Source organism: Odontesthes bonariensis, chromosome 15, assembly GCF_027942865.1.
Source record: "Odontesthes bonariensis isolate fOdoBon6 chromosome 15, fOdoBon6.hap1, whole genome shotgun sequence".
NCBI lineage: Eukaryota > Metazoa > Chordata > Actinopteri > Atheriniformes > Atherinopsidae > Odontesthes > Odontesthes bonariensis.
Window position 1 is genome coordinate 15,140,531 of NC_134520.1, and position 13,137 is coordinate 15,153,667.

The 13,137-nt window shown below is 38.9% G+C and overlaps 1 protein-coding gene across 1 annotated transcript; it reads left to right on the top strand.

Annotated features, from left to right (window-relative positions):
* The first annotated feature begins 98 nt into the window (after positions 1-98).
* creb3l3a (cAMP responsive element binding protein 3-like 3a) lies at positions 99-7,640 on the top strand. Its single transcript, XM_075484534.1, has 10 exons — positions 99-119; positions 464-586; positions 716-1,007; positions 1,334-1,467; positions 2,145-2,255; positions 2,341-2,447; positions 5,363-5,431; positions 5,615-5,699; positions 6,012-6,105; positions 6,823-7,640. Exons 1-10 carry the CDS (start codon positions 99-101, stop codon positions 7,137-7,139), a joined length of 1,353 nt encoding a protein of 450 aa, XP_075340649.1. The 3' UTR covers positions 7,140-7,640.
* The last annotated feature ends 5,497 nt before the right edge of the window (positions 7,641-13,137 follow it).

Sequence of the window (13,137 nt, forward strand, 5' to 3'; positions counted from 1 at the left end):
AGACTCTTTAGGAAGACAGAAAGAGTTTTCCACAACAACTATCAGATAATTTGACCGGATCTCAGTAGTTTTGGGGGTTTCACCTTAGCAAGGAAGCAATGGAGCACTACCCAGATCAGGTAAATGTTTTTATTGCTTTTTTTCATTCTAATTTGCCAGAAAGAGGTTACTGTGGAGGGGGAAACTGGAAAGTCCGGATGAGCAAAGTTCAAGCTTGATCGTAAATTCAATTGGAACATATAAATCTTAAATCTAAATTTTTATAAATCTTCTAGATAAAGAAGAAATAAGTATTGGACGTGTCATTTACTTTTGAAAAAACTTACACAAAATTGGTAAAGATATTGTGAAATGTCCACTGACATTGCAGCAAAACAAACCTTCACCGTCTTGATTTTTCAGATGAAAATATGACAAAACAATGGTGAAATAGTGTGATTTATCATACAATGTCTCATTCCAGGGTTGTGATTGCACTGAACTGCTTGACTGGCTGTTTGATAAAACCGACGGTATTCTCCGTCACGAGGAAACGGGGAACCGCGGCAACCATCGCGGCAACAGCTGGTCATACCAGGAACCAAATGTGTGTGAGGCTGTTTAAATAGTGTCACTTAATTGTGCTGCAAAATCTGATTTCTATCTGTTGTATGCTTCTTTATTGATATACTCTGTAGGTGTATTTCTTAGCACATTCCATTTCTTATCATTACAGGTTATGATCTCACAAAGACACACTCATGGTAGCGCAATTTTCACCCAACAGATGCCGCAGCCAGCTGAGCAGACAGACGATGACTTTCTGAATGCCCTTCTGAGTGGAAGTGATTCTGTGTCAGCCTCGCCGCTGTGGTCTCCGTCTCACAGCGACAGTGGGATCAGTGAGGACCCTCCATCAGACCAGATGGACAGTCCTCAGCGCCCTGAGAGCCCCCCTGGGGACACATATTTTGGGACTATAAGACCACAAACCAAGGGAGCCCTGGAAACCAGTGTCAACGACCTGGGTATGTGACATAAATCCAAAGCATGACAGATTATAAAATCAAAGGTTGCTCTAAAAGATTATTTTCACTGGTTATTTTCTCTATTAAAGTGAAAATGAGAAGAACAAGTTCTTATTTTTATTTGACAGTCTCAAGTATATATATTATATATACTGTTGATTACAGGAAATACATCATTTTTCAAGACATTCTGTCAAAATTGCAGGTTGTTTTCACATTATTCAAAAGGAAATATCTTTGAAATAATGATTCATTTATTTACTATCACTTCTATGATATTTGTCTGCATGCTCTCTATGTTTATAATTGTGTCCTTTTGGCTACAGATGGCTGGGAGTTTGGCTTCCCAATGGGCAAGGCAAGGATAACACAGTATCCCTCAGATGTGCACAGACCACAGCTGTCCTCTGGCTTCCCGCTGACTGTCAAAGATCTGCTACTATCCGGCACACCAGAGCCAGTAAGTCTAACCTCGTTGTGTTTGTCAGCAGGGATGGTATAGGTGGTGAGGGGGAAGAGCAGCTGTGCCTTGGGGGTATTTGTAAGCTTAATTCATATGCAGAAGGCATTGTTTAGTTAAGTTAGTGCATAATAGTGACTGTGTACTTTGGCAAAAGCAAGGGAGTGATTCCCTTGTTCTATGAAATCAGAAATTCACCTCAGGGAAATACCTTTAGAATTGCAAATTAATTTTTTTCAATGAAACTTTGTCTATGGAAAAGACGGCTGAGCGTGTTTTCTGGGAGGAGGAATACACTTAAGATCTTCATTAATATTCTGTTGACGCTGATACTTTGCCCCACTCTCTCATTATGTGTTCATTACCTTATGACTTTTGAGACCTGACCTAATTAAAGTGTGTAGATTTTGCAGTTCTACACACTCAGTGGGCTACCTTTTGTGAGCAGGTTCGTTGCCTCAACTTATCACAGAATGCAACTAGACTAGACTTAGACTTTCAAACCATACTTGCTTTGAAGCGGTCCTAATGAATATGGCCTGATAGTCTGCACTCATTCAACTACTTCCTGGGAGACTACAGAAAAAGGGAGGGGAGCGTAGATAGTGAGAAGGGACCAACTATAATCAAACTGCAACAACAATGTTTAAATATTAGTATTCATATTTCCCCAACAGCCCCCACAACCATCACAAAAGTCAATTCAAGAATTGATTCTCAATGAAGATGAGAAGAAGCTTTTGGCAAAGGAGGGGGTCACTCTGCCCAGCCAGCTACCTCTTACAAAGGTAAATAGCTATCAGTACCTGAACGAGTCCCAGAGTTTTTCCTGTGGAGTCTCAGAATGTAAATGTTTACTCCTGCGTCGATCAGTATGAAGAAAGGATTCTGAAGAAAATACGCAGAAAGATTCGAAACAAGCAGTCTGCCCAGGAGAGCAGGAAGAAGAAGAAGGAGTATATTGATGGACTGGAAAGCAGGTAAGGTGTTTATTTACACAAGAACAAAAACAGAGACAATAATGATTTTGCGTGCTTTCGCATAGTAACCACAAATCCCATGAGGAACATATGGAAATCATAAAGCATTTCCTTAATTATTTTTCCTATTTTACCCTAAGGGCAGCCTGTGGCAGTTTCATTAGACCATGAATGTCACCATATGTCAACACACACAGTGGTTTGAATCTGGCATTTGCCATATGTCATGTTAAAGCTGGGACAGCCAGTAATTACTTGGAAGTGCTGGGCAACATATCCATAATAAATTCTTGGCTTTTTGTAATTCGAATGGTATTAGAGAAAACTAGACCTCTGCACCTCCTCGAGGCTATGTTCTCAGGCATAAGAAAACATGGCACATGACAAGAGGCTGGAGCAAACCACAGGTCGCCACTGACCAAATTAGGTGAAGAGCAACAAAAGCCCAGTAAGTAGTGGGAGACGGTGTTTGAGTCCTGTTGAGTGTTTGATCGCTTGTCATGTGGGAGAAGCTGAGGGCAGAGAGTGATGAGAGGCTAGCTGCAGGATGAATGTCAGTGTAACGCTTTTGGTGTGTTATATTTTTTCATCAGAGACAAACATTTCTAAAAACAGAAAATTGGATGCAAGACTGGTTTTCCATTGTGCAGTTTTTTTAATTGTTACTTAATGGAAAAGACTTTTGCGCAGTTGTAATTCTAATCTCGTTTTTTTTTTTAAAGACCAAAAAGAAGCTCTGGTCACATAACTCGGCTAATTTACTCTCCTCTGTCGCAGTAGTTTGACTACAAAAATGTGCAGTTGCTGAAGTGTTTTTTCTTTTATTATTTTTGTTTAATAATTTTGGACTTGTCTGCAAGCATGCCCTAAATCCTCTGCTAGACTGAGAATTACACTTTAAGAATCATTGAGAACTGACTTAGCTCTCAACTATGAGCTCAACTGTTCCTAAGTTCAATATTCAATCCTTCAAGGCAGTTAGATTCTCATTTACAGATTGGAGATCAAAGGAGATTAGGTCAGATAAAGTTGGTCCATCAACCTGGCAATTATTCATCGCTACGTGTTCACTGGATAAATAATATTGCTTTACGTAAATAGCTGGACACCATTTTGTTTTTGTTTTTTTCTTAAAAATAAATTGAATCAGAATATCCAAAATGTATCTGTATTCTGTAGTTTGTTTGTGATAAGAAGCTTAAATCAATAATCTTACATGCACAGATAAGACTTGGATTCCTAATTTTTGTTCTTTTTTTGTTGTTGTTGGTCTTTTATGCCTTTCTGCCTCCCAGATTTAATAGTTTCTTAGACATGAAAAGTGCTTCAAACATATCCACTATTTAATCATTGTTTTTTTTGTTGTTGTTGTTTTGCTAAAGTCTCCTTTTTGTTAAACTAATCAAAAGTAAGAGGCTGTCCTCCGTCAAATCTGACCATGTGGAGTTTGTTCGTGCAGGCATGCACAACCGATAATTACTTTTAGAGAATTAGAGACCTATGGTGGTCTCATATAACCCTTAATCACGATTATTGTCTAAACCTGCTCATGGAATTTTAGTCATAACAAAGTGATGTTATTTTCCAAAGCCAAACAGAATTAACAGGTTTTTTTGCAATGTCGTGTTTGCATACAACCAAGGAAACCAGCAAAATACCATTCAAATAGGTGGTTGCATTGTTAAATTAAAAAAGAAAGTCTTTCAGAACAAACCATGATTGTTGTCTAACCCTTGTGACAAAATTATTTTTAAGTTTAGTGTTGTCCTGTTAAGGTCACTTTAGGCCCCATAGACAGCTGTGTTATCAATGCAGACAGACAAAAAGCAAACAATGCACAGGCTCAGGAGATGCAAACCCCATGCTGATTGAATATTTGTTGGTTGAAAGTTAGCTTCAGCTGAATAGAGCCAGGAGGGGCTGACAAACGATTTCAAAACAACCAGGATCGTGTGCCAAAAATCATAATGAGCAAAGAAGCACAGGTGGTAAACTAAGACAAGAATTGCACTGGACAATATTTATCATCTTAAAAAATTTGTTTCTCCCCATTACAAAGCAGATCTTTGTCCACATTGACAGTTGGTGTTTTCTACATCAGAGCAAAGCTAAAGGAACAGCAACTGTACCAACACAACCAAGAGTTGATTGTTCCACATATTTTTGAGACTGCCCCCAAGTGGCTGCAAAAGGCTAAACCATGTAGATGTCTACAGTGTTTCTCAATTCCGGTCCTCAAGTACCACTGCCCTGCATGTTTTCGATGTTTCCCTCCTCCAGCACACCTGATTCAAATGATCAACTCAGTGCAGTGGCCTGATCAGGAGCCATTCATTGAGGACCGGAATTGAGAAACACTGTAATAAGACATTCACAAGCCGCATTTTACTACATGAGGATACATTATCTGTACCATGTTCTCCATGCCTCTAAGCAAGTGACCCCATTATTATTCCACTTTTTTCTGTTTCTGATTTGATCACAATCTCTTATCGGCTAAGAAAGAGGAAATTAACATTTCCAATCCACACATTTTCATCAGAGAGATTGCAAGTTCGAAACTTTTACTCAACTTTTCCCCAGTTCTTTCATTTTCCTTCTTCTCACCCAGTCATGATTCCATACTTTTCTACTACGCTCTCACCTGTGATTGGTTAGGGTTGGAATTAAAATGTACATGCTTTTGGGTAGAAGTAACGTGCATTGTTAGGATCAGAAGCTGCAAAGTAGATGGTTAGGATTATACAAATGTTCACCAAAGGGTGAAAATCTCCTGTTTGCTCCATCAAATCAATTCTTGGATGAGATTTACAGAATTTATAAAAAGGGTTTCAATCTAAAGTCAGTAAATCAAATAATTTGATCCCTGAAAGATATCCCCTTGTTCTCCTCCTGCTCTGTATCATTCCCTCTAGGATGGCTGCCTGCAGCGCGCAAAACCATGAGCTGCAGAGAAAGGTTTCCCAGCTTGAGAAATGCAACATGTGAGTTTTTCACTTCAAGACATTCCGTCCTGCAATCTTGTTGCTGTTTCTTACGACATTCATCCTACTGCCTCTGACATTTTCCCTTACAATTTTTCTTTTCCCTCAGAACTTGTTAATCCAATTATTTTTCTCCCTCTCTTTTATCTTTGTCTCTCCTTTATTCCTCATTTCTCTCTGCAGATCACTAATGGAACAGCTGCGCAGATTGCAGGCTCTGGTCATGAATTCATCAAATAAGCCTGCGCAGACTGGGACATGTATACTGGTATGGCTTGTGTTTGTGCTTGTGTCACAACCAGACAAACTCCTCAAACACATATTCTGATACAACATTAGAAATAAGTTGCATTAATACCAAGCCAAAAAGCAGCAAGCTAGATTCCCCATTAAAAGGAGTGCAATTTATTAAAGGACGCAACAGCACAAAGCACATAAAAATAATAACTTCCCATGTTTACAGCTTCTCCTCAATATTCAAACCTAGGAGACAAACCACACATATTCCATTGTAATGTTAACCAAAGCTGAAAACACTGGTTTTCTACCTAACTCTATGTTTTCTGCATTTCATTTTTAGGTGCTCTTGCTGTCCTTCTCCCTAATCCTGTTCCCGAGCCTCAAGCCTTTCTCCGACAGTAAGGTCAGCCAAGGAGACTTCAGTCCAGTCAGAAGTGAGTAACCTTCAGCACCAAACAGCTCCGTGCGGCTGGCAGCCAAGTAATGCAGCTCCTCAGAGCAGTGTCAGAGTAGCGAAGCTTGTTAGAGCTGTTGGACTGTCACTTACACAGCCTCACAGCTTGCTTTGCATGTCTGAGGGTTTGCTATCAACTTTAGATCTCAAAGACAAGAAGCCATGTGCTATCAGTGAGGTTGTTTAGAAACTGCTCCGGTGACAGCGTTTTCTGAATTAGTTCTCATTCATTAATTTGATATTAAATTTATTGGAATCACCTTAGGGACAAAAAAACAAGGATTTTTGGAAGAACAATACATCGGGGGAATTATTTAATTGAATGAAGAGAGGGTGATATTTTGTGTATGAGATGGTTTTGGCCTGAGGGAAGGAGAAATGAAAATGAGTGGTCTTTTTCAGAACTCGAGTTTTTGATTGTGAAAAGACCTTGGAAAAAAAGACTTTCCCTAATGGAAAAGGTCAACTTTTATTTTTGTTGCTGCAATTTTCTCTCCGGGAGAAGACAAATCATCAGGGGGTTTAGGATATATTATAAGTCTTTAATGTTTTCCAGCAATGTTTTTTTCCCCAAGAAATGTATCCAACTACATATGTCTACTACTCACTTATTCCAGCTTAAAAAAATAAGAAGCATAAGCTTCAAACCCACAGAGGCTTGACCTTATATTTTTCCTTTGTCTTCTTCTCTGTTCAGTCCAGTCACGGTCTTTGCAGAACCTTCAGGCTTCCCGTGTGCTGCATGTCTCTGACTCCCCATTTTCCAACGAGGATGAATCCGAGCCTCTGCACCGGCATTTCTCCAGGGAGCAGGGATTGGAGGATATTTCTACACTGATGGGAAAACTGGGAATAAAACAAGAACAGTCCAGTTTGGAGTCCATGCCTCAAAACAGAAGTGAGGAGGACAGAATCAGTCATTATGATATCGACCCAATTACCGGTCACATAGCCACTGTGACTTTGATTCCCCAGCGATCTGCCAGTCTACAACCACATGCAGATGATATATAACTGAAATTAAGAAATAAGTCCCACATAAACTGGTCCTTCTAATAGAGGAGCAGATAATGATTCGGGAACTGATGTTTACAAAGACGGGGAAATAAAGTTTTGATCATTCCTGTTTTACCTTAAATACATAGGCAACCTTTTCCTCATTTGTCATAGTGGGTTTTTTTATGAATTAATTGATGGATTTCAATCTCACACTGAAATCACTTGTTCATAAAGAAGTGTGTACGATTTTCCCTCTGTTTTTGTTGTTTAAAAAAATGTTGTTGTAAATTAGTGATTTAGCATGTCAAAACCTGGACAAAAAAAGTTCTGATGGTCTGTAAAGTTTTGATTCAGGTGGCTGATTTAGAAAGGTTCTTTTTTTTTTTCTTTTTTTTATTCTGAAGAATCGATTGCAAGTGTTTAGATTCATTCATGGATGAAATTACAACAAACAGAAGATGTTAAAACGAGAAAAATGTTTTTAAAATACTGTAATATGATGTTTCTGTTCTTTAATAATTGATATGCCACTCAAACCCATGGTGTTACTTATTTCTTGACAGTTCTGCCGTAAAAGATCCAATTTTTGGACAGGCAGTCTCTCAAAGGACAAGTTCAGTAGATTTGATGCCAGGGCAGACAGGCTTCACCGAGAAGAGAACAGAAAACTGGGTTAAAGGTGGTACAGATGACCTCTTATCTCATGAGTCAGACTTGGCAGTCATTGACTGACATGTTGGTATATTCACTTGTTTAAGGGAGCTTGTTTCCAAGGCACTCACAGATAGTCCAGCTTGTCTCTGCTGTCCACAAAATGATGGAACTAAAGTGTTCTTAACCTCGCTAGACCTGTTCAGGTTGACATTTTGGTGTCTGAGTAGACTTAACTTCAAGGAAGGACAACAGATTGAATTCTAGGATTAATTGATGCATTGTATAAACTATCTGACTGACTGAATAGAATCATTTAGATTTCAATACAACATAAATTTCTGAAATTTCACAACCTTCACCATCATAATGCAGAAGTAATCTTTCAGGCTCTACGGTATGTTTTTGCTTACATAAAGCACTTCCAACTGACGTGGTCTGTGACAAACCAAATTTACTTGAAGCAGAAAGGTGTGACTCTCGAAACTGAAAATTACATCCAGGGGAACACAAATTTCATAGTAATTCATCAGATTGCTTTCAAACATTACAGTTTAAGTGCATGTGCAACAAAATGACTCCCACAGGGGCGGTCTGTGGCACAGTGGGTACAGCAGACGCCCCGTGTACAGAGGCTATAGTCCTCGTGCAGCTGGCCCCGGTTCGTGTCCCGCATCGGACGGCCCTGTGCTGCGTGTTATTCCCCCTCTCTCTGCCCCCTGCTTCCTGTCTCTCTTCACTGTCCTATATAATAAAGGCATAAAAAGCCCCCAAAAAAAAAAAAAATGACTCCCACAATCTTGTCTCACAGAAATATGTCAGATGATAATACACTCTTTAACTTCACATTATGTTATTGTGGGACGGTTTGTGTTGGAATTATGAACCAACACAAATTTGTTTAGCTTTTTTGTATAGTTGGGCTAATTGTTTTCTTCATTCAAGTAAAAACACAAGCCCTAGCAGTTATCAGACATCCCATTGATGTAATAACCTGATCAAAGGACGAGATAGAAGCCAAGTCAAGCTCCCAGTTTTCAAGAAAAGGATCCTGAAAGAACTACCATTGCCGTCAGCCCTTAGATTCACAAGCCATAGGGTACTGGTGTTATGTAATGCTTCTTTCTCCCATATGTCTATATGCTCTTCTCGTTATGTTTAGTATTAGTTCTGGATGTGTTTAGTTTAAAATTATTAAACTTTGGATAATTTGGTGGAGAGCATCCTACTTATTCTCCTGGCTTCTGCTTCTCTAATGTACCTTCTCCGGTTGGTGGCCATTCCCATGAGTCTTTGTCTGGCAGATTTGGAGTCTTTGCTTCAATTTTAAACTCTACTGGCAGCCAGATACTGATTTATCTGAGTCTAATGAACCTACTCCCTTAGGTGGCCAAAACTGTGTTTTGGTTTTGCATTTGGATGCATCAGGTATGGGCAGTTTGTTGTATTTCCGAGAAGTTCTTTCTTCTTTCCATCTTTCTACTGCTCTGATAGCAAACTCTCTATGTTGCCCTCTGCTCCATGGGAAATACTGCTCTAACTACTCCTTGAGTTGTTCATCTTCAAGTCAAGCATCTCTACAGTCACTGCTGTTGTGGTGTACATCAGCTTACTGTGCTCTGTTTTGGTCCCAGTTGGGATTGATTGTGGTGCAGCAATCACAACTTCAAGGAGACTTTCAACAGTTTTTTCACCTTGGCAAAAGGCCATACAGGTTCCAGCTCATTCACGATCTCCCATTTTAGGTCAGCTGCCCTTGCATTAGGATTATCAGGGCTTTACAATGAAAATAATTACATTCTGAACAGAACATATCCTGTTCTGGATCATTTCCAATTGTTAAAATGCATCTAGAGCAGATAATCTCATGCTGTGAAGTATATATGTGACTGGCAACTGCAGAGAGAGAGTACAGAGCTTATTCTTTGCCCAGTCAACAGTAACTCTCAGTTGTTCGTGTGTGAAAATGGCGGAACTGTTTTTGTGTCAGTGCACAGATTAAAGCTGTGTACAAGAAAACAAATCAATAGATTATGTTTATTGACAGTTTGCTATGAGACAGTGCTCAGCCAAGATAATGGAGGAGAAGCCTGTTGCTCTCCATTAATACCCCATTTTACCACTTTGTCTTCTCCACATGATGACACAGTGTGCTTGAGGTTGTATTTATTTCTGGCATTTCTATGAAACCATTCATTCTGGAATGCATTCAGTGAAAGACTGTATGTAAGCGTGCTCTTTTATACCTGTATTTGAATATTAATAGAAATACGCCTCTTGCACTGACAGTTGTCAAAGCAAGAGGCATGTCTGACTCCTTGTGTGACCTTTTGGTGATGTTGATAATTCATCAGTATAACAGTAAAATTGATTTTCAGCTTTCATATTTTTACAGGCGGACTTTTCTCAAGGCTTGTTTTTTATTTCCATGTTATTAGTTTCAGCTGCCTGCACCATTCAACGACTCATACAATGCAAACAATACCTATGTGTCAGCATAAACTTGAGATGGCTGACTCATCGTCTCTTTAGATTTGATTCCCACCTGTTTTGTCCTTTCATCAGGGGGAAAGTCTCTCCACCATCAGCTTTTCTAATCAGCACCATAAGCCATTGCTTTGATTAACCAGGTCCCGATGGAGCCGAGAGGGATCTGCAAGTCCACTGAGTTAGGCTAGTGTCAATCAAAGAGACCCCACATCTTCTTTTTTTTAATCTGCAAATGGGCTTTTTTTTCTTTCAAAGTGTTATCCTCAACCAGATGGTGGGTTATCTTGTTTGGTGGAGTAAAAGTTTAGAGAACCTTCAAACTTTTCTATTAACAAAATTGGGCTTTGTGTTTCGGAGAGAAAATGGGGGATGTTAAATTACTAACCACCTACTCAAGCTTGAGTGCTGGAGATTCAATCAATATTTCACAACTTAGAAAAAGTGGCTGGCTGGGCGGTTAAAAGTTGATTGTTTTATGGGTTGAGCAACAAAATCTGCATAATTCTCACCTTACTGCACACAATTTTATCTCTTGATATCAAGCAATATACAAGATTTGAAAATTGTCATTATAGCTGCAGAATCAGATGAGATGCTGTTTTAAAGCTGATCCTTACTTTAACATGAGCTTTGTTAATAAATTACATTAACCTTTATAGCCACATGAGCTCACATTGCTTGCTATCCATTTTTCTACAGTCTCTTAAAGAAACTCACTTCAGTCTTTTCTGTACACTGTAAGATGTCCAAATATGACATGTGTGCAACCTCTCTGACTTTTGACCCCAGGCACACATCAGCACAGGGAATTGCCATTGATGTTACCAAAGTGTTGATAGTCTTAAAATGAAAGTCTCTGTGTTTACCTTGAAACTGAAGGGACTAATGTAATTTATCTTGGCGGGTGCTTAGAAAAAGTTTCCTCTCGTGCATGTAATATTTTACATACAACATACTAATAACAGCTTATATCTAGGGCAAATACTCAATATGTATGACTAACTGGTGAATGATAACTTATTATACATAGATAGACATATATAGACTATATCAAAGCAATATAAATAGCCAAAAATGTGACATTACAGCTTTTACCTTTTTGCACAACAAAGGTGCCTTCACAAAATGTATTGCCACACAAAATCCTTGCACGTTAGTTGCATATAGTTGCTCTTGTGTATCTCCTAATATTTGTTTCCTAGCTAACATCAGGATACTGCAGACAAATATTATTCATACTGTTTGTTTGCTGTCCTTGTTGAAATTGCTGTGGCCCAATTTTGAAAACTGTGTGAATAGCTGACTCTGCCCAGACAGGCTTAAGGTTCAGTTTGACAGATTGAAAATCTAACCTTCACTGCAGACACACATCCAACCATGGACTGAGTAACAGTGACTTCCAAATAAATTACATTATAACTTGTTAAAAAAGTGATCGTACTTGAAATATCAGCTGTGGGACTGATAGCATAGTATAAACTGTGCAGTTGTGTATATTTAGTGGAATTTAGCAGAAATAAATAGAATCACCTTCGACAGTACATTTTTACCATGACTTGGATTGTAACCTTAAAAAGAATTTGAATTAAAAAAACGGTAGAGGTTGTTAAAATCTCATATTGGTTTGAATGGTGAAATCTAAATAAACTATGAAGGCACAGACATTCTCACAATTTCTAAATGTCACTACAATTCTGCTGCCTCTGATCACCATGTCAGAACTGCAGCCTGGGTGAGAAGTGTCAAATATTAGCAAGGCAGACAGCTCACAGTGAGTAGGAAGCATTTTAAATCGGCTTTGGATGCAGTCACCCTGGCAAGATGCTTCCAATTTATATGCAATGTTCATCTGATGCACCATTTGACTTAAAAAGGTATCAAAATACTTCTGATGTTTTAATGTACTGAGGTACATTCTTAATTGGTATTAAAATATCCTAGTTCAGGTTGCCTTTCCAAGAATGAGATGGCTGTGGCTCAGATAGTTGATTAGTTGTCTTCCAATTGGAAGACCCATAGTTTGATTTATCCACCCTGTGTGACTGTGCATTAATGGGTTCATTACTAGAGTAATTACTGCTATATAGCAGAAACTATACAAAACATAAAGGTAGAAGTTTTACAGAGTCCTGTTAACACAAACTAATTCTATCACTTGAATTAAATAAGCTGAGGCATTGTGAAGAACAACTAAATGTTCCTTTATGTGTTTTGAATAAAGGATACAAGCAAACTTTGCGAAGAATTGGTGAGAGAAGTTTACAAAAGGGTGCATTTAACTTGTCATGTAAGCTGTGATGTTGAGATGTCTGTGAGCACATTTTTGACAGCGGAATTCCATACTCATATTACAGCATTCGCCAAATATTAGCTTAATAGATGAGAATCTCAAATTGTTCTTTTTCCTTTTCCACACTGGAATACTAATCATTCACAAGGTTATCCTGAACGTTTGCCGACAGCCAGCTGTGCAAACTGATACTCAGTATTCAGTAAGCTTATCTATTGCCCTGCAGGACAAAATAATAAACTGTTATTTATTCAAGCTGACACTCACATTGACTTCAGATTTATCAATCTCTTCACATTCTATCTTATTCTATCATGCAGACGACTGAACAGAGATAACATAGTCCCTCGGGTCAGTAAGACAGTGGTCAATTCAATATCAGCAGTCTCATCAGCCTTCCTTAGAGTTTGATCACATACTGCAGGGGTGGCCAACCCGCGGCTCCCGAGCCGCATGGGGCTCTTTGTCTGATTTCATGCGGCTCTTACGTTCATACCAATTTTTTTTTTTTCTTTTTTTTTTCGCTTCGTTTGAGTTCAATACGGCAGCGGTCTCCAACCTTTTTTGCTCCATGGACCGGTT